At 33.2% G+C, this 19,893-nt stretch overlaps 1 protein-coding gene across 1 annotated transcript in view; it reads left to right on the top strand.

Annotated features, from left to right (window-relative positions):
* LOC145254560 (heat shock protein 75 kDa, mitochondrial-like) overlaps positions 1 to 19,893 on the top strand; it is a 421,952-nt gene that overhangs the window by 274,776 nt on the left and 127,283 nt on the right. The window contains exons 12-15 of the mRNA XM_080113123.1: positions 964 to 1,111; positions 4,380 to 4,507; positions 7,826 to 8,016; positions 9,527 to 9,612. Of these exons, the coding sequence (XP_079969249.1) occupies positions 964 to 1,111; positions 4,380 to 4,507; positions 7,826 to 8,016; positions 9,527 to 9,612 (553 nt within the window). The remainder of the gene's footprint in view (positions 1 to 963; positions 1,112 to 4,379; positions 4,508 to 7,825; positions 8,017 to 9,526; positions 9,613 to 19,893) is intronic.

Below are 19,893 nucleotides of genomic sequence, written 5' to 3'. Positions count from 1 at the left end.
TTCCCATGATGCATCAGTTACGAGTGACTATTTTCTTCAGTACACTTAAACTTATATATCTAGTCATTGTAATTTAGATTAATTATTAATATATTCAGTTTGTATTTTTTGTTTTTAGAACGGGTATTGCTTCTTTTATATAACATACTTGCTTGGAAATTTGGACCCTGACTTAACAATTTTTATCAATTTTTTTCTTTTAAAACAATATCCATCTTTTGTTCGTTAATCCACATTTTCTCTAGATTTTTGGCTTAAAAACCAAACAGATATGAGTAGCCTCTGTGCAAAGAAATATTTTGTACTGTGCATTTTGTTCTCCGTGTGTTCATGTCTTCTGTAGCCTGAATCAGAGATTCACTTTGAATAGACAATAACATGATCAGTAATTTAAAAGCTTCAAAATAATTTTGAATTTCAAGCAATCACATTATAGTAAAGAAAAGCCTACTATTGTAATTCATTATATGCAAAAAAAAAAATGTTAAAAAAAAAAAATGTTAAAAAAAAAAATGTTAAAAAAATAAAATGGCAGGGTGTTTTTATTCCGTTGTGACCATTTGAAATTCCAAACTGAGTTTGAAGGAAGATTTTAAACTGTCCAATAGAAGGTAAATTTTGTCTTAAAATTAATCTGTTCCTCTTAGACCAAAGGAAAACATGACTTTTTATATGTCTCTGTTATATCAAAGAACACAAGTGATATATTAGTGATGGGACGATTCCAATATTTTTACCGATTCCTTACTAAATTCTTGATTCCGATACAATTACTGATTCTGGTTCTTTATAAATCTCTAAATATTTAACTATGAAGTAGATATTTTTTTCCTAATTATCATAAAAACACATGTCAACATTATATCAGAATATTTTGAAATAAATTAAGCATCAGATAAAACTAGAATATAAAGATCTCGTCCTTTATCTCAAGATATTTCTGTTTTGTTTTTGTGATTCCAGAAAATTGCGACAAGTAATAACAGGAAGGATCCTCAAGTTCTTTATTGAAAAATCCAAGAAAGATGTTGAAAATTACATGAAATTCTATGAAGACTACGGCCTGTTTTTCCGAGAAGGAATTGTCACCACCACAGAACAAGACGAAAGAGTATGAAAACAATTCTCTGATTTATGATACCTTTTTGGCCAACTTATATGTTTTATCGAGTGACTTTTCTTTATCTTCTCATTGTAATATTACATCAGTTGTAATTGCATGGTGTTGCCAAGGAATTTTTTCACTGTCATTTTTGTTTCCTTTTTTTTTTAATAACCATTTCTTCTTTCATTTGTTGTTGACAGTATTAGTATAATATTATTATAACTTAAATGTAATTATTATAGCGTTGTTTAGTTATTGAATTATTAACTCGACTAAATTGCTATAAAATTTGCTTAATGTTGTTTTAATATCTATTTATAAAATTATTGGATGTAAACGGCTTCCAAATTTTCAATTTTTTAATACAGAGTAGAACAATAAAATTGTTGCCCTAGAAAAAATGATGTGATTCCATTTGATGAAAACTGTTTTTTTTTTTTTTTTTTTTCTTTCTTTCTTTTTTTTTTTTTTTTTCTTTTTTTTTCTTTCTTTCTTTTTTTTTTTTTTCTTTTTTTTTTTGTTGCAGACCATCTACTAGTTTGCCAGTTGTGTACAAATCCCACAAGAGCGATAGGAGGAGCTTTTTATCATGTCTGTTTTGTCATGTGACACGGTGTTCAAAGAGCGAGATCACAGATGTGCCGTTGTGCAACTCGGGCTCTCTACCGATCCAAGTTATGACAACAGAATTATTGCCAGCATCCTCGAAATGCATCGCTGGATTACCACGGATAACAGTGATGTGCCCAGAATGATGAAAACAAAGTTTCCAGCCACGGTTATGGTCTTTAGTATGGTTTCAAGCGAGGGCCACATCATGCCACCTTACAGCTTTGAAGTCTGCTTGAAAGTCAACACCAAAGTGTACCTGGATGTGCTGAATAGTGTGATGATCCCCAGGTGCAATCAAGTGGCCACTGGCAAACCTTGGGTGTGGTAGCAGGACTCAGCACCAGCCTACAAATTCAAAGAGACTCAGGTTTGGTTTCAACAGGAGTGCTATGACTTTGTACTCTTCTCTCACTGGCTCCCCTCCTCCCCCGACCTGAACCCCTGCTGGACTACTTTGTTTGGTCATACGTTGAGAACATCACCAACATGACCTTCTACAACACCAAAACCAGCCTGATCACTGCCATCCACCGAGTTCTCGCCAGCACTTGTGAAAAAGGCAAGCTCCCAGTTCCAGACCCATATCGAGGCAGTGATTGAGGCTGAAGGCGGCTACATTGAATAGATGTCAGCTCTACTACATAATCAAGTTACCTGAATTGATTTTTTCAATAAAAGTTTTAAAATCAATCTGTAGAGTTGTTTTCTTTAGGGCGACAATTTTATCGTTCCACCCTGTACATAAAGATTTAAATACTTCCAAGGGAAGTTACCCATTAAGAAAATCTGTTTTCTTTTTAATTATAATAATAAACAAAGGAAAAGAGTATCTGCTCAAATTTTGTTTTATTGATTTTAGTTTTACTGGAAGTTTAAATCAATAAATATTATTTTATTATTAGTACGAACAGTGGATGATTTTGTTTTAAACAAAATCAAATAAAAAATTATAATTAAAAGAATCGTTTTTGGCATTAGAAAATGGGCACAAATTTTTCTGATTCAGATACTGATTCCAATATCTCAAAAAGTTTTGATTTTTCCAATTCCTAATTTCGATTCTGATTAATCATCCTAACACCAAAATATATATATATATATATATATATATATATATTTTAATTCACCCCAAACAAGGCACATTGTCACTGAAATGTAAGAAATTATTATGAATTAAGGGACAGATTTATCTCTAATTTAAAGTTACGCAGCAAAATGTTTATTCATATTACATTTAAATTTCTGTATATTGGTACAGTCGGGAAAACAGGGATGAGGAGGGAATACCAAAAGCAGCAGTTCAAGAAAAGAAGCTATTGGGAAGTTTTCCAGCATCTGGAGATCTCTACAGTAAAGGGATTTTCCTGTTTGATGGTTTGAGCGGATACAAGCTCAGCATATTCAGCAGAACACATTCCATTGTGAAGTACTTGTAAAATAAACATTTATGGTTTCAGCAATGGGACGGCTTGGTAGACAGTGTAGAATTTGTTAAGTTTGAGGCTATTTTTTTAGATCCTGTTTATGAGGCGGATGCTAGTGATTTATTACACCCTTGCACATGTTGCAATAATGCTCAACACATGGGTGAATGATAGCTTTGTAGCATTCTAGGATGCAGTACTGTTGCAACATCTGGACAGGAGCTACTTGAAGCACCTTATCCTGCCTTGACAGACTTCAAAATAGACTTCGTAACCTAGTAGAGGATGTCCTTTTCTCTTCCCTGCAACCTCTTTACCACAGAAGAGACGCTACAAGTCTTTCTCTGCTTTATCGTTATTTTCATGGCAAGTGCTCGTCTGAGCTCTAATCTATGGTCTCCCTTTAAAAAAATTTCACAAAAAAACACTCGTCTATTTGAAACCACTATCAATAATTTCCCCCACTCTTTATCAATGCCTAAACCTAAACATGGATTCTTTGAAGCTTTTTTTAGAACTGCACACCGCGGAAGCAGAAGTACTCTGTTCCGTTTGCCTGCTTGCTACCTGACTAGAATATGGTCGTCTTCAAATCCAACGTAAACAAGTTCTTGATAATCTGTCTCCTTAATAAATCCAAGTTACCAAATTTCCACTACTAGAGATTACAATATTGTCCAATTGACTACTGTACACTCATTAACTCTTATCCTCAAGTGGCCTCCGGGCCTTGATAAGTGGTGACTCTTTTAAAAAAAAAAAAAAGATTTATGCATATATATATTTATAGAGAGAGAGTACTGGCAAGTGTGTGAAGTTTTCTAGCCCAGTAGAGGAGGAGAAGAAGAGACCTTGTTTACAGCAGACTTGGCAGTATCTTCTATCATCTATTTCGACCATAGTCGAGATGATGGACACACTAGATATACTAGTCCCGGTATCTTCTATATATTTGTTCCAATGCATATTAAGCTGAATCAGCAATTGGTGGTAAGAAAGGTTTCTTATAGTTGTTAAAAGAGATGAAACATTTGTCTTGGTAGCATTTAAATGTAGCCATCCATTTTTTACTTTATCCCACAACAGACTGGAGGTAATTTTCTAAATATTCAGCCATATATAAACCAAGACGAGAATAGTAGTCAGAATAATCCAAATAATCTAAATGTTATTCTGCAACGTAAAAATGCTGCTTTCGGTGTTTGTTTTCAAAATCTGTTGCTGTGTTTTGTTTTCAGGAGGAAATTGCCAAACTTCTACGATTTGAGTCTTCGAAATGTGAGCCTGGTGAAAAGACGAGTCTTGCTGATTACTCTTCCCGGATGAAAGCTGGATCCAGGGTTATCTACTATTTGTCTGCTCCAAGGTATTCGGCAGTTTTGAATTCTCTATGATGGCTTTTTTTTTTTTTACAGCATCCCATCATACTAGGGACAGTAGAACATCTCAGAACTGTAGATTTCAATTATTTTTTTTTATTAAACTGTTATTTAGTAAAATACAAATAAATCGAGATACACTCAATTAAATAGTATTCGCCATAAATATTGCATCAAGAACATTTTGGAGACTTTTAAAAGGATAAAACATTGTGATAAAATATCTAGCCTTTGTACATTTTGAATGAAACTAGTAGGGAATTAATTAAAATGAATGTTTAAAAGAATATGCAATTTGCAGATGAATGCAATTCCACAATCCATATATTACAGATTTGTATTTTTTTTAAATAGAGAAAAGGGTTTTTAATATTAGGGGTAGGCTATAGAAACAAATTTTTTCAAATAAATGCCAAAAGTGGCTTATTACCTTCATTTATATGTAAATAGATGGGAACAAGTGATTTTGTTCAAAACAGGTCAAAATTGGAGGGTCGCTGGCCCCAAACGTGATTTGACCGCGTCCACGCGTGAAAATGGCCCAAATTTCGCCCCCGAACACACTTAATTACTTATTGAAAGCCACAGGGTGCATTTTTTGACTATAAATGCATTTGTATCATTAAATCTAACATTCCCATTAGCTATCCCACAAGTATAGGGTTTTTTAGGGTATCTCAGAGTCCAAAATGGGTCAAAATTAGCCAAAAATGGTCGGAAATCACGGATTTTCCAAAATGCACCTCCCATGGGCCCAAAGACACCTCTACATGGCAGAAACTGTTGGGAAATGCTTGAAGCAGGCACTCTCCTAACTTTTGCACTGTTAATGAGGGGTTTAAGGACCTTTAAAAGGGGCTAAATATGGCCGATTTAGCCAAAGAGAGTCAAAAAGTCCGTAAGAATCAACATAGGTTGTCAAAAAGGGGCTTAATTTGAGTTATAGATGGAAAATTACCAAATAAGGAAATGTTTTCTTTCTGTAACAATGCAATGGCATCTTTAAATAGACACGATAACATTGCATTGCATTAATTGTGAATTTGATTGAACTTTGCTTTCTTTTTCAGTTAGTAAAATGCAATGAACATGGCTGGTATAGCAGGGCAGATTGACGAAGATTATAATTACGACGATTGGACTTATCTTCTGCTTGATTCTCTTCCAACTGAGGCTGAATGTGTTCAAGCTGTGCAACATCATGCTGCCAAATATGGTACCACGACACAGAAAAATCATATTCACCAGTTCTCCTTGCGATTACTACAATTGTGGCAGAAAGCCTTTGGAAGTGATGTTCGTTATGTTACAATACCTGAGATAAAACATAAACTTGATCGATCGCTAAAAATTTATGCCAAAGATGTCTACAAAGCAAAGGGTTCCAGACGTGTGAATATGATTAAATGGAAACGAGAGCACCATGTCCTTCTCAATATACTTTCAAAAGATGTGAATCCTGATGAATTTGATGTACATGAACGAAGATTCTTTGTCGATCAAAAGTCTCTCTCTCGCAAATGGCTCATTGACACTTTCCACATCGATATGGAACATGAACGGTTTCTGGCGGAGCAAGAACTGCACAATCGTTTAGATTTGGACGATGATCAATTTGAAGTGGAGGATATAAGTGACCAATTGCCAGAGCATGATACCTCAAACAATTTGAACTACTCATTAAACAGATCGGGTACAATCTGTAGCACAATATGAATTCAGACTCTTCTTGGACAGCATTTTATTGACATTCAATGTTCAATTTACAATTAATTACTTTCTGAGAAGTTGATGTAGTAAAGTTACAATGTTTCTAAAAAGTATCATTGATGAATGAACTAATGATTCATATGTTATGTACCGTAAAGCGTAATTTTGTCATTTTGGGATTGTTTTGACACTTTTTACATCCCACAAAGATCTCTAAATACCCTAAATACAAATGGATAAGATAACAGGGTGGTTATCTCAGTCTTCCAACTGTAAAAAGCCATACAGGAGTGTTTATAGGAGCCCGATGAGATATAATACCTGCATTTTGGGGATTATCTGTGATTTTTGTTCATTTTTGGCTAATTTTTGGGTAAATTTGACCCATTTTGGACCCTTAAGTTACCTTGAAAAGCCCTATATAGGTGGGATAGCCAGTGAGAATGTTAGATTTAATGATATAGAGCCATTTATGGTCAAAAATTGCACCCTGTGTGGCTTGGGAGGTGCATTTTGGAAAATCCATGATTTCCGACCATTTTTGGCTAATTTTGGGGTAATTTTGACCCATTTTGGACTCTGAGATACCCTAAAAAGCCCTATACTTGTGGGATAGCCAATGGGAATGTTAGATTTAATGATACAAATGCATTTATAGTCAAAAAATGCACCCTGTGGCTTTCAATAAGTAATTAAGTGTGTTCGGGGGCGAAATTTGGGCCATTTTCACGCGTCAACGCGGTCAAATCACGTTTGGGGCCAGCGACCCTCCAATTTTGACCCGTTTTGAAAAAAAATCACTTGTTCCCATCTATTTACATATAAATGAAGGTAATAAGCCACTTTTGGCATTTATTTGAAAAATTTTGTTTCTATAGCCTACCCCTATTAATATGGAATATCAATACACAAAAAAAGATAAATTTCTAGGAGTATAGATAAAGAACTTTTAACAATTTGAACATTTTATTTTTCTATTAAATAATATTTATAAATTGTTTGGTGTTTGATCTAATATATATATATATATATATATATATATATATATATAAACACTAGCTGTATCTCTCAGACACTGCTTGGGATGCAGTGAAGTCATTTCAGTTTTTAATTTTTATTTGTTTGTATGTTTTTAAACTTAAGGTAGACAACTATTAAATTTTTCAATTTAAAGTGAGTTATTACCCCTTACTGATTTTTCTTTTAGGTGACTAATTAAAAATGTTTTCTATTAGTACTCATCTGGGTCAGACTAAGTAATAATTATCTTAAATAAATTATAGCAAAATATGTTATCATATTGCCAATAACATAGTGCAACAATAAAAAATGAAAATTGGTAAATTAAAACCAAAATTTGATTTGTTAGCTTAAATGCTATTTGGGCCTAACTTAATAAATAATATTAGAAAAATGTACAAAAATTTAAAACTTGTATAAGAAAAAATATATATTTTAAATGAAACTTGATTATAAATTTTGATAAATGTTAAAATAGTTGCTTATTTCTAGACCAAACAAGTGGAAGTAAATTTTATGAGGATAATGTGCTTAATCTAATTTCTTTTTTTTTTTTTTTTTGTATGTTTAATTAGCCGTGACTTGGCCATGACATCCCCTTACTTTGAAGCTCTTAAGAAAAAAGACACTGAAGTCTTATTCCTCTATGAACCTTATGATGAGTTGGTCCTCATGAATCTGGGACAGTTTGAACGAAAGAACTTGAAATCCGTTGAAAATGAAATCCAAGATGAAAAAGATGAGACAAACACAGTTGATGAGTCTGGTAAGGGTTTTGTTTTGTTTTTGTTTTTTTTTTTAAACCATTTTAATCAACATACAAGCAAGTAATTAAATACTGTTTTGAAAATGGAAAAATTCTGATTTCAATCTATAATAGCAAAATTACCAAAAGTTGGGGGGGGGGGGGCTGAGATACTTATTCCCCTCTCTCTCTCTCTCTCTCTCTCTCTCTCAAATGTCAGTTATAAAACTCACTATGTCTGTCTCCATTTTTTTTCCAGCAGTATCTCCTCCAAGACAGGTCTTTATCCAGTTAAAATAGTTGGTAAGGGGTCAAAATTTAAAGAAATGAAAACTTAGCAAAAGTAGGTTGAATTAAACTGCTTTTCTACACATGTGCAAATATATATACATTTGTACGTTAATTAATTGTTAGTCTAATTTTAACTATTTCTCATCCAATTGACAATGCCCTATTCAGTAATGTCTCGGGTTGAAGCACTATAAATTTTGGTTTCTGTTTCAATTCTAGCTGATGACACTAAAGTCATATATTATTTTTTAACTTACTTTTGAAATCACGTCTCTATATTGGGTACAATATAATATGAAATAATTGATAGAGAATTGACTCTAATACAAAATTTGCATAAATTAAAATATATTTAAGCGTATTTTATGACTGGGCAATGCCAGACACCCCTGCTTGTAAATATTAAATTTAATGCTTTTGGAAATTTGCGTAATGTCGTTATCTATTATACAAAAGTTAAATTAATCAACATTTGTTTCCTCAAGGCTTTTTCCCAATATATTTTAATAATTGCAAAATAGATGGTAAAATATTCTGTAAGTTCAAGATTGGGTTCTCTTTGGTAAAAATGTCTTTTCAAATTTAATTATACCTTAATTTATAATTAAATAAGTCACACATTTCTTAGTATATTTATATCTATCACTTTCACTCTCTCTCATTATATATTGTTTTACTTCCCCATTCTTATTCTATATTCTGTCTATCAGTTATCTTTTCTCTTTCTCTGTATTTACAATTGAAGATAATAAAAGAAAGAATTTTTTAAAAAATTGGAATAATCTGTTATGAACAAAAAAAAAATATTATCAGAATTATTTAGCCTATAGTTCTTGTTGAGCCATCTCCTTAAATAATCAAATTCTATCTAATTTCCACCACAACCAATCACTATGCTATTGTCTCACTGACCACCTTACACTCATTAACCCTTATCCTTGAGTCGTCTTCAGGCCTTGATAAGTGGTAATTCCCTTGTTAAAAAAAAATGTAAAGGAGGTGGTAGTCAATGACTGACTACCAAATTTTGTTAGGGTTCTGTTTTGTTTTTGGTTCTTCGACAAAGGAGGGATTGGACCTGGTAATTCACTCCTGTTCGTCCGTTCTCACTTTTCTCAATAACCGCGCCTGGGATTTGTTTTTGGAAATTTTACTCAAACATTAGTCATGGTGAAAGTAAATTTTTAAATGATAAATCTAAAATCTGATAGTGTTTATTTCTTATTTTTTATCTGAATAGATGAGAAAAGTCTCAAACAGGAACAAGCCAATGAATTGATGGACTGGATCAGAGGCACACTCACCAACAAAGTGAACAACGTTAAGGTAAGCAACTTTTCTACGGTTGACTGCATTTTCTTTACTTTTTCTGAAATTCATTGTAATGTTACATAAATATAGAGGTGTCATCGAGAAATCGTTAACATTTTAATCAGCTTAAAATAATATCTCCGTTGATGACCACCGTCATTGTCATCTGTTTGTGTGTGTGTGTGTGTGTGTGTGTGTGTTGCTTTCCTTCAAGGACTGAAGGCAATTTTGTTATGTACAACCAAAAGCCATCTAACATGCTTTCTTAATCAGATTTTTCAAATAGCACATTCTTAAAAGAATAAAGAATTTATTCCCAAATGTTCTCTCAGCTGAAAAATCAAGATGGGAGAGGGGCAGGGGGCTCTTATAGTTTAAGCGTATAAAATGATTATTAACTATTTTGTTAGTCCAACTTATAAATACATCTTTTTTCATTCTCTAAGACTCACATCTTTGTTGGTCATGTCATGTATCTGGTTCAGTTTTTTGTTGTTAAATATATCTGTCTTGACTTTGTCATACTTTCATCGAGCAATGATGGTACACAGATCCTGCTAGTGTTATATATTCGTCATTCATAAACAGCTGTTTCGTCATTTCATGGTTCATCAGTGTGACTTGAAAGCTATTAATATTATTTATTTGCAATCAGTTATTATGGAAAGCTCAAATAAGTGGTTATAATAATCAATCTATATTTCATGTAGCCTCATTTTCAAAAATCATAATATATGACCATTGTTGTAATGGTGGAAGAAAGGAATTCGTAGTAGTTTCAATTTGCAGCAGTTCTTCATTAAAAAAAGAATTCAACAAAATGTTACATAAAAACAGAACATTTGATTGAAATAAAGCAATAAAAAGAATAACATTATCTGGATTGAAGGAGTAAATTAGATTGTCTCTTACAATGTGATCTTATTACAGTAGAACCTCGGGATACGGTGGCCCTAGGATACCTTTTTTCAGGTTATGATGTGGAATACAATGTTTTTCCGACCCCTGGTTACGGTATTTGCCCCGCCTTACGGTGTTATTTATAATGTTATTTGATTATGTACATGTGTATTATATACTGTACTGTATTTTGTTACTAATTTTTAATGTTGTATCCCAGGGTTCTACTGTATTTGTATTGAACTATGTAGCACAATATTACTTCTGGGTATTCAAAGCCATCGTTTCCTTCAATAACAAACTTACAGCATTTGGTCCAAGGATTCCACCTGCACGTGACAAGTTTTCCTTCTTTTGTTGATTCATCATAATCATAATATAAATGCTTCTTGCGTTCTTCAGCATATCATGGCAATGTGCACCAAGGAATACAGTCTGTCTCTTTGCATAACATGCATCGCACAAGATATGTTTCACCTTCACAGCATTCACTTTCCTTGACATAGCAGTTCTCTTCTATATTTTGGTCACTCTAGAAATTCCCTTTCTAGACATTCACTCATTGAGGGGGCCCCTGCATACTCGGCTTGTTCAATGTGTAATTACCAAAGTTACATTGATGCGAGAAACACGCATATAGTTGTCTCATAGTTGTATTGTAGATCATCAAAGCTGTTATACATGTTTAACTGTTTTTTCTTTAAAACTCTATCCAAAATTGTCTTCTATTTTGAACAGTGACTCTAATTCTCCATATTTTTATTGTAACTTAGGAATTGTTAACTTCAAGTTAATTTCTTTTTGTTGTTGTTGTTGTTTTCCTATCATATTTTTTATCCTTTTGACTTTTTGTTGTTGGATGGTGTCTGTTCTCTCCATTTCTGTCTTCCTATTGATTATTGGCTTCTCTGGACAATCGCATATCTCTTGTTGGATCGCCACAACATAGTTGATAAGTAAAGTCAAAGTTACAGTGGCAGAGTTAAATACGAAATGGCAGCCTCTTGATTAAGACTTTTTACAATATTAGGTTGGTTGTTAGAAATTTGGACTTGTACTTTGATTTAACTTGGATTTTGCCTCAATTTTTTAACACACACACATACCATCATCGGCGGTCACTCGTGTCCGAGTAAGACTGTCCTCCGTTGTGGCTTCTGTGGGTCCTCAGGTGAGCATAGAGCCCAATCCTAGACCCAATTTGTCTTGTGCAATTTGGGCAGATAAAGGTAGTGGTGGTGGGGTGGGGTTGGGTGTGTCTGGTTAATAATCTGTCCTTTCTGTGCTTGTGTTTATCCTCAGCAGCTTTATTTAGGTCACTACTATAAAGCGCAGCACCTTTGTGGACAGCGCTCCTCCATGCCAACCTGCTCCCAGCCACGTCCTCCCATGTCTTAAGGTCCATGTGAAACCGCTTTAGATTTGCTTTGATGTTGTCCTTATACCTCATCTTTTGGCCACCCTGGGCACGCTTTCCCTCAACAAGCTGAGAGTAGAAAATCTGTTTTGGGAGGCGGAGATCCGGCATTCGGACAACATGACCAGTCCATCTGAGCTGGCGTTGAGCAACAGTAGCGGTGATAGTGGGAATGTCAGCCTCACTCAGGACGCTGGTGTTGGTGCGTCGGTCCTTCCAACTAATTCTGAGGATTTTTCGGAGGCATCTTTGGTGGTACGTCTCCAGGGTTTTTATGTGCCTCCTGTATGTGGTCCAGGTCTCCGATCCATAGAGAAGAGTGGGCAGCAAGGTTAAAAGAGCTGCCCATGCCAAGGCTAAAGCGGCTGTCCAATCGACAGTCAGGAAGCTGAAGAACATCTGGTGGATGAAGAAGGCTCAGGAGATCCAGCAGTTTGCTGACTCTGGGGACACCAGAAGATTCTTTGAAGCCACAAAAGTGGTATACGGCCCCAGCTACCGTTCTCTGACCCCCCTTCGGTCTAAGGATGGGCTCACGCTGCTGAAAGGAAAGAGAGAAATAACAAATAGATGGAAAGAGCATTACAAGGATCTTCTGAACAGGGACACCACTTCAGAGATGGAGGCCCTTGAAAAACTCCCCCAACAGCCCATAATTGAGAGCATGGGAGAACCACCCAGTCTGGAAGAGGTGCGGGATGCAATTAGGAAGATGAAAAACAATAAGGCGGCTGGTTCTAACGGCATCCCAGCAGAAATCCTGAAGAAAGGCGGGCCTGATCTTCTCAGACACATCCATGCCCTGCTGCTCAAAATATGGGAACAAGAGAAAATCCCTGCACAACTTAGAGATGCCCTAGTTGTCTCCATCTTTAAGAAGGGAGACAAGGCAAACTGTGGGAACTACCGGGGCATTTCTCTCCTCTCTACCACAGGGAAAGCCCTAGCTCGGGTTTTGGCCAACAGGCTTACACCCCTTGCAGAAACCATCCTTCCCGAGTCCCAAAGTGGCTTTCGACCAAATAGAGGCACGATGGACATGATCTTCACTGCTCGTCAACTCCAAGAAAAGTGCAGGGAGCAAAATTTACCATTATACATGGCTTTTATAGACCTTACTAAAGCCTTTGACTCTGTGAACCGTCAAGCCCTTTGGCTGGTTCTTGCAAGGTTTGGATGCCCAGAGAAGTACATTCAGGTACTGAGACTGCTGCATGACAATATGTCAGCTACAGTCCTCAGTAGTAGTGGAGATGAAACAGAGCCCTTCAGGGTTGACACGGGAGTGAAACAGGGATGTGTCATTGCCCCAACCCTGTTCTCCATCTTCATTACTGCTATCTTCCATCTTACGGACAAACATCTTCCCCATGGAGTTCGGATTATGTACAGAACCGACGGCCGACTTTGTAACATCAACAGATTTAGGGCCAAAGGTCGAACGAACACCATATCCATTATGGAGCTACAGTATGCAGACGATAACGCCCTTGTAGCCCTCTCAGAAGAGGACCTACAGTGTACACTGGTTGCCTTCACGAGGGCGTACAAACAGCTAGGACTAACAATTAATATAAAAAAAACCCAAATCCTCCATCAATCACCACCAAACAGTACTCCAGTCTCACCCCCAAACATCTCCATTGACAACGCTAGACTGGAAAATGTGGACCACTTCCCATACCTAGGCAGCATCCTATCATCAAAAGCCAACATAGATGATGAAATACAACACCGTCTCAGCTGTGCCAGTGGGGCTTTCTCAAGGCTAAGGAAGAGAGTATTTGAGAACCGTGACCTTCTGGCAAAGACCAAAATCATGGTATATAAAGCTGTCTTACACACACATACACACACACACACACACACACACACACACATATATCCATATCCTTTTAAAATATAACTATTAATTGTATATAGGTGCATATATACAGTGTGTATATATATATATATATATATATATATATATATATATATATATTAGTGATGGGACGATTCCAATACAATTACTGATTCCGATTCTTTATAAATCTCTAAATATTTAGCTATAAAATAATTATTTTGTTCGCATTACCATAAAAACATAATTTAAATGCGCATATATTTTCTCAAATGTAAGAACACTTGTGAGGCAGTGATTACAGATTTTAATTTTATTGGAATTGTAAATCCATAAATATTTATTTTATTATTACTACCAGCACGGGAAGATTTTTCTTAAACCAAAATCAAATGAAATAAGATAATTTTAAAAGAATCGTTTTTGGCTGCAGAGAAAATGAACACAATTTTTTTCCATACCAATTCTTGATTCCAATTCCAATTAATTGTCCCAACACTTATATATATATATATATATATATATATATATATATATATATATATATATATACACACACACGCACACACATAGGATGTCCATCAAGTCTGGCTATATAATCTAGAGTGCCCACAAAGTCTGGCTATATAATGTAGCCAGACTTTGTGGACACCTTATATATAATATATATATATATATATAAGCGAGATAAGACACAGATTAAAATCCGATGAAAAATCCTGATAGATATTACTAGAGGTAATACTTTCAGGGTGATCCTAGGCAAAAAAGGAAAAGCTCAATATTTAAGAATAGAGCAATATATAAGTTTAGTTGTTAAAATTAAATTCTGAAAATCAAAATATAGACACATATATTCGAGTTAAGAATTTATTGTTTGACAAAAGGAATATATAGAAGGGGTCATATTAATTTCCTTAATCCATGGATTTTCAATAATGGCTCATATCATCAGAGGAAATGAAATGCGGTTAGCAAAATGTTCAGCTGTGAAAAGGCACGTATTTTGCTTTTCAGCACAAATATTGAAAATAGTTTTTTGGGTGGTGAATGGTATATGAAAATGATTATTGGAAAAGGAATTTCATACAATCTGGGCAGTCCATTATCGGAAGGAGTATAATGTCCTCCGGGGTTTTATTTCCAAGTAGGTAGAATATTGGTGCAGGGGAGAAGACAGTAATCCCATATAACAAAGACGCGTGGTTGCTCCTTATCGAAAAGTATACGGGGCGGCCGTATTCGTTGGTGTGTTGAATGCGTTTTGATATATTTAATCCAGATTCTTTTTTGGTGTTGGCACAGTATATCAGATATTGGATGGATATACCAATGCATTGCATATATTCCCATGGGTGATGGAATTATATATGCATGTCTATGGTGCAATGGACCTCGAAAATCAATGGTCTAGGTAGCAAAATATTCCGAGAGATGATATTTAGAAGCGATGTGTTGGACGAATAGCTTCTAATATGAGATTGATACTTGGTGAACTAGTGTAGCAGTGAGCTTGATGACAAATGATGCTCAGAAACATGTGTCCATAGATATATTTTAATTACGTAAAATCAGTTTTAAAAATATTTAATAAATAATAAAAAAATAAATAAAATATGTCCCATCAAAAAAAAGGGGGGAGGGTAACGCAAAAACAAAAAAATCAATTGGAGGTAATCTTTTTTTCTCCTTTTCACTGCTTAGGAAGCAGAACTTAAATACAAAAATAAGTAACGGTTCAAAATTGCTTATATATTGCTAAAAAAAATAACATGTTATATATCTTAGTGATGAGACATTTCCAATTCAATCACCAATTCTGATTCCTTATAAATCTTTAAATATGTCATTTTTTCCCCCAATTATTAGTTTTAGTGGTAATTCAAAATCAATAAATATTTATTTTATCATTGCTATCAGCAATGGACGATTTTTTTAAACAAAATCAAATAAAAAAGACAAAAGAATCGTTTTTGGTATTGGAAAATAGTCATAAATTTTTCCAATTCTGATACCAATTTCGATACTCCCGATATTTCTGATTCCGATTAATTGTCCTAACACTAATATGTTAGTGGCCTAGCAAAGCCACATGGGTGACAACTAAAGCAACAAAACTGAAGCTGTCTGCCAGGACACTATATATGTACAAATGTAGGCAAATTTGGGCATATTTTATTGGTTTGTAAATATAGGTTCTTTTTTACCAATTGTTATAAAATTCTAACAATAGAATTATATTATAATCTTCAAAAGTCTTCAAATTTTCATGTAGTTTCGTCCCAAAGAACCAAAGATATGAGCATTTCAATATTCAATTTAGCTACAAGTATAGATATATCCATATATGTTCTTATCGTATTAGTATTCTTATCTTGTTGTAAAAACATTAACTTTGCTTCATACCAGTCATGGCAAAGTATATTTTTTATCCTCTGAAATTAAAAATGGTCTTGAACCCTTTTTAATTTTTTAATTTTCTTGCCTGATAAGATCAATTATGATTAAAACGGTTTGCACATCGTAGCAAGATATGACTGTATTTACATAAAGAATAATAAAACACACACACATATATATATATATATATATATATATATATATATATATATATATATATTAAAAGAATATCCATCACATGATGGATAAAATTAACTCCTTGAATAGAACACGTTTTTGCCATTTTAATGTTTCCTTGCAAAGATTAAAATCAAGATATAATGATACTAAATTTTGTGCCTTATTTAATTCTTCCAATTTTAATTAAAATCTATTTCATGATTTTGATTCTAGAAAATGTCTAAAATCTAAAGATTAAGGAGTCTTAAAAATTATTAAAATTTAGGAGATCTCAATTGATGTCTAATAACTCTGGATCAAATCTGAAATATTTGAATTTTCAAACGGGGTTTGTTCTCATATTATAGTCCCTAAAATCCCTTTAAAATATTCAAAATAAACCGAAATTTTGCAAATTAATTGATATCCAATATTTATGGTTAAAATTTCATAAAATTGGATTTCACCTCCTTTTTATTATCTTTACTAAATTGAATATAGCTCACATTTGGACACTTACACCTAACAACCATGTTCCTAAATTTATAATGATCGTTTAATTAGTTTAGGAGTGAATCCTATGCATGCAAATATTTAAAACGATCAACATAGCTCCACCCCAATGCTTACATAAGTTTTATGTGTGTGTGTGTGTGTGTGTGTGTGTGTAAGATTGTGATTTCTAGTCGCTAGATCACTGTAGATTCTCTAAATAATGTTATGCCTGGATTTTAAACTTCCTTTGATTTTCATGGCAGTTGATAATGTTCCTTCCTAATGCAGTCAAAGGTGGCTTTGTGACAGGGTTTGAATCCTTCAACCAACAGCATTCATCACTTCCTGCACTGATGATTTGCAAAAGCATAAAACACTTGTGTCTGTAGGCATAAAAAATAATTATATATATATATATATATATATGAGAGAGAGAGGTAAGTAGGTAGATGAATAAATAAACACAACCAAACCTAACTAAACTTTCCCAGAAATTTTTCTTTAAATTTTTTTTTTTTTTTTTTTTTTTTATTCAAGAATTTCTTTAAATTTTTCCTTTGTTAATGTTGAATGCGAACACTGGCAAAGCAGAGTGTTATTTTTCCATTTTTGACAGGTGTGCACTAGTGTATATATATATATATATATATATATATATATATATAAAGCACGCAGAATATCAACCGTAGGATGGGTATTCTGTGCATTTTACATTTAATTATTTATCTCAATAGTTTTGTCTTTTTATGAAGATATAATGATACTAAACCTTATGGCTAGAATCCTTATTCCAATTTGGATCAAAATCTATTAAATAATTTAGATTTCAGAAAAATGTTTCAAAGTTTGGGCTTAATATCAGGAGGTTTTTTAAAAAAAAATTACATCCATGAAATCTTGCTTAACATGGTTCAAACTTTATCACAAATTGGAAATATTTGGATTTTTAAGTGAAGTTGTATTTATATCATGACCTAAATCCACTTAAAATACCTTCAAGTAATTTACATTTGAGAAAATATTTACTAATTAATGTCTAATAATTGTTACAATTTAATCAAAATTGAAGGTATCCGAAATTTCACAAAGAGCTTTCAACATCCTTTACATAAAACTAAATGTAACTGTTATGTCTAACAACTGTGTTCCAATATAATGATCGGTTAATTAGTTTACCGTACACAAATGCATATAAAGATATAAGCATAACTTTATATATGTTGAGATAAATGATTGTTCAACTGTTGTTAATCTGTAGAATTTCATGTCTGTCCATTAATGAAGGCTGAAATCATTTGACTGTTTAAACTTTATCTCATCGCAGGATGAATATTTCTAATGAATTATTTTACTCTATTATGTCAGTCTGATCAACAGCTGTAGACTGCTTCTGTACATTGCATGTGTCGCCATCGAATATGGCCACACATTTCCAGCTATTAATTACGAATTGATATGGTAAAAAAATAAATTTTAATCTGGTTCCATTAAACATACTTTACCTGCTGACTTTCATGTTATAATTTCAACAAAAGGTCAAAGTTTGTTTTTTTTTTCTTCTTTCTTTTTATTTTTTTTTACTATTTTCTTTTTTTTTTCTTATTTTCTTTTTCCTTTATATTTTTCTTATTTTCGCTTTTTTTTCTTATTTACTCTTTTCTTTTATTTTCTATTTTTCTCTTTTCTTTTTTCCTTTTTTTTTTCTTTCTACTGTTATTTCTTTTACACTTTTTATTTTGTTTTTTCTTTTTTCTATTGTTCTTTTTTCTTTTATTTCATTTATTTGGTTTTATTTTCTGTCTTGTTTTACTTATATATATCTACATATTTACGCTCATTTGTTCCAATTAGAACAGTTAACATGTATCATTTGGGTCAAGTTACTTTATTAAATACTCAGAAAATAATAAAAAGCAAATACAGTCATGGAAGGTCATTCACTATTTTACGACTCTTTTGTGCTTTAATATTATTCTGTTAATTTTAGAGCTTTAGGAAATCTATATTATAAAGTTTGATACTTTTAAGCTCCAAAAGTACACAACAGAAGTGCACAACATTTGGCATGAAGCATCCTTGATTTTTAGAGGGAGTTTTATAAATGTTAAGACATATAACATGGATCTTCCAGCATCTTTGGTTCCAGAGCCTAGCTGAATTATTTTGCCAGACTATTTAATTTCAACTTAATAATTAATTTATATATCTATCACACGCTAATGCTACGTCTCACATGTCTCTACACCACTAGGAATTGCTAGAAACTTAAACATCAAGTCTAAATAAATGAAATCAATATATGAACTAGCGGGACCTATGCAAAAGTATTTATCTAAGCTAGCAGGGATGCCCCGCATAGCCCGGTGGTAAAGTACGCTTAAATATGATATTTTAATACTTGCAGATTCTCTATATATTATTATAGAGTTTATGTTCTATCAATTTTTATATATTATAAAGTTGCAATTTCTAAAATAAAAGAATATATCCATATGACTTGGGTGCATCAACCTGAATCGAAACCAAAACTTATGAAAATATATATATATATATATATATATATATATATATATATATATATATATATATATATATAACTTCAGTTCCTTCAGCTATAATCAAAACCAAAACTTATGAAGAATTCTTGATAAAATTATTTATAAAAAAAATAGATAAGATAGAGTGTCATCAGCTATAATCAAAACCGAAACTAAAACTTATGAAGAATTCTTAGTAAAATTATTTATTACAAGAAATGGAAGTCCTTAACAATTAAACGACAGTGACTCGGATGTAAGCGTGACACACAAAATAAATAACACGCACGCTATCCTATTAATATATAGATGATTAAGTAAAACAAACTTACATTTAACACCACAGCTGCCATTTGAATTTGTCTGTGAAGAGTTAAATTTAATGAAGATATCTTGAAACAAGCGTAGTATAAACAAGACAGAACCATTTGTTGGTTGCACAGTTTCACCTGTAGTAGTCATGATAGTAAAAAATGTCGGTTCTAAAACTAATAAACAGAATTCCATCAAATTTTGCAAGAATAACCTTTGCCATGCAAAGAGTG

The sequence above is a fragment of the Euprymna scolopes genome, chromosome 3, assembly GCF_053919585.1.
Source record: "Euprymna scolopes isolate OS-2025 chromosome 3, ASM5391958v1, whole genome shotgun sequence".
NCBI lineage: Eukaryota > Metazoa > Mollusca > Cephalopoda > Sepiida > Sepiolidae > Euprymna > Euprymna scolopes.
This window is presented reverse-complemented; position numbering and strand designations above follow the sequence as displayed.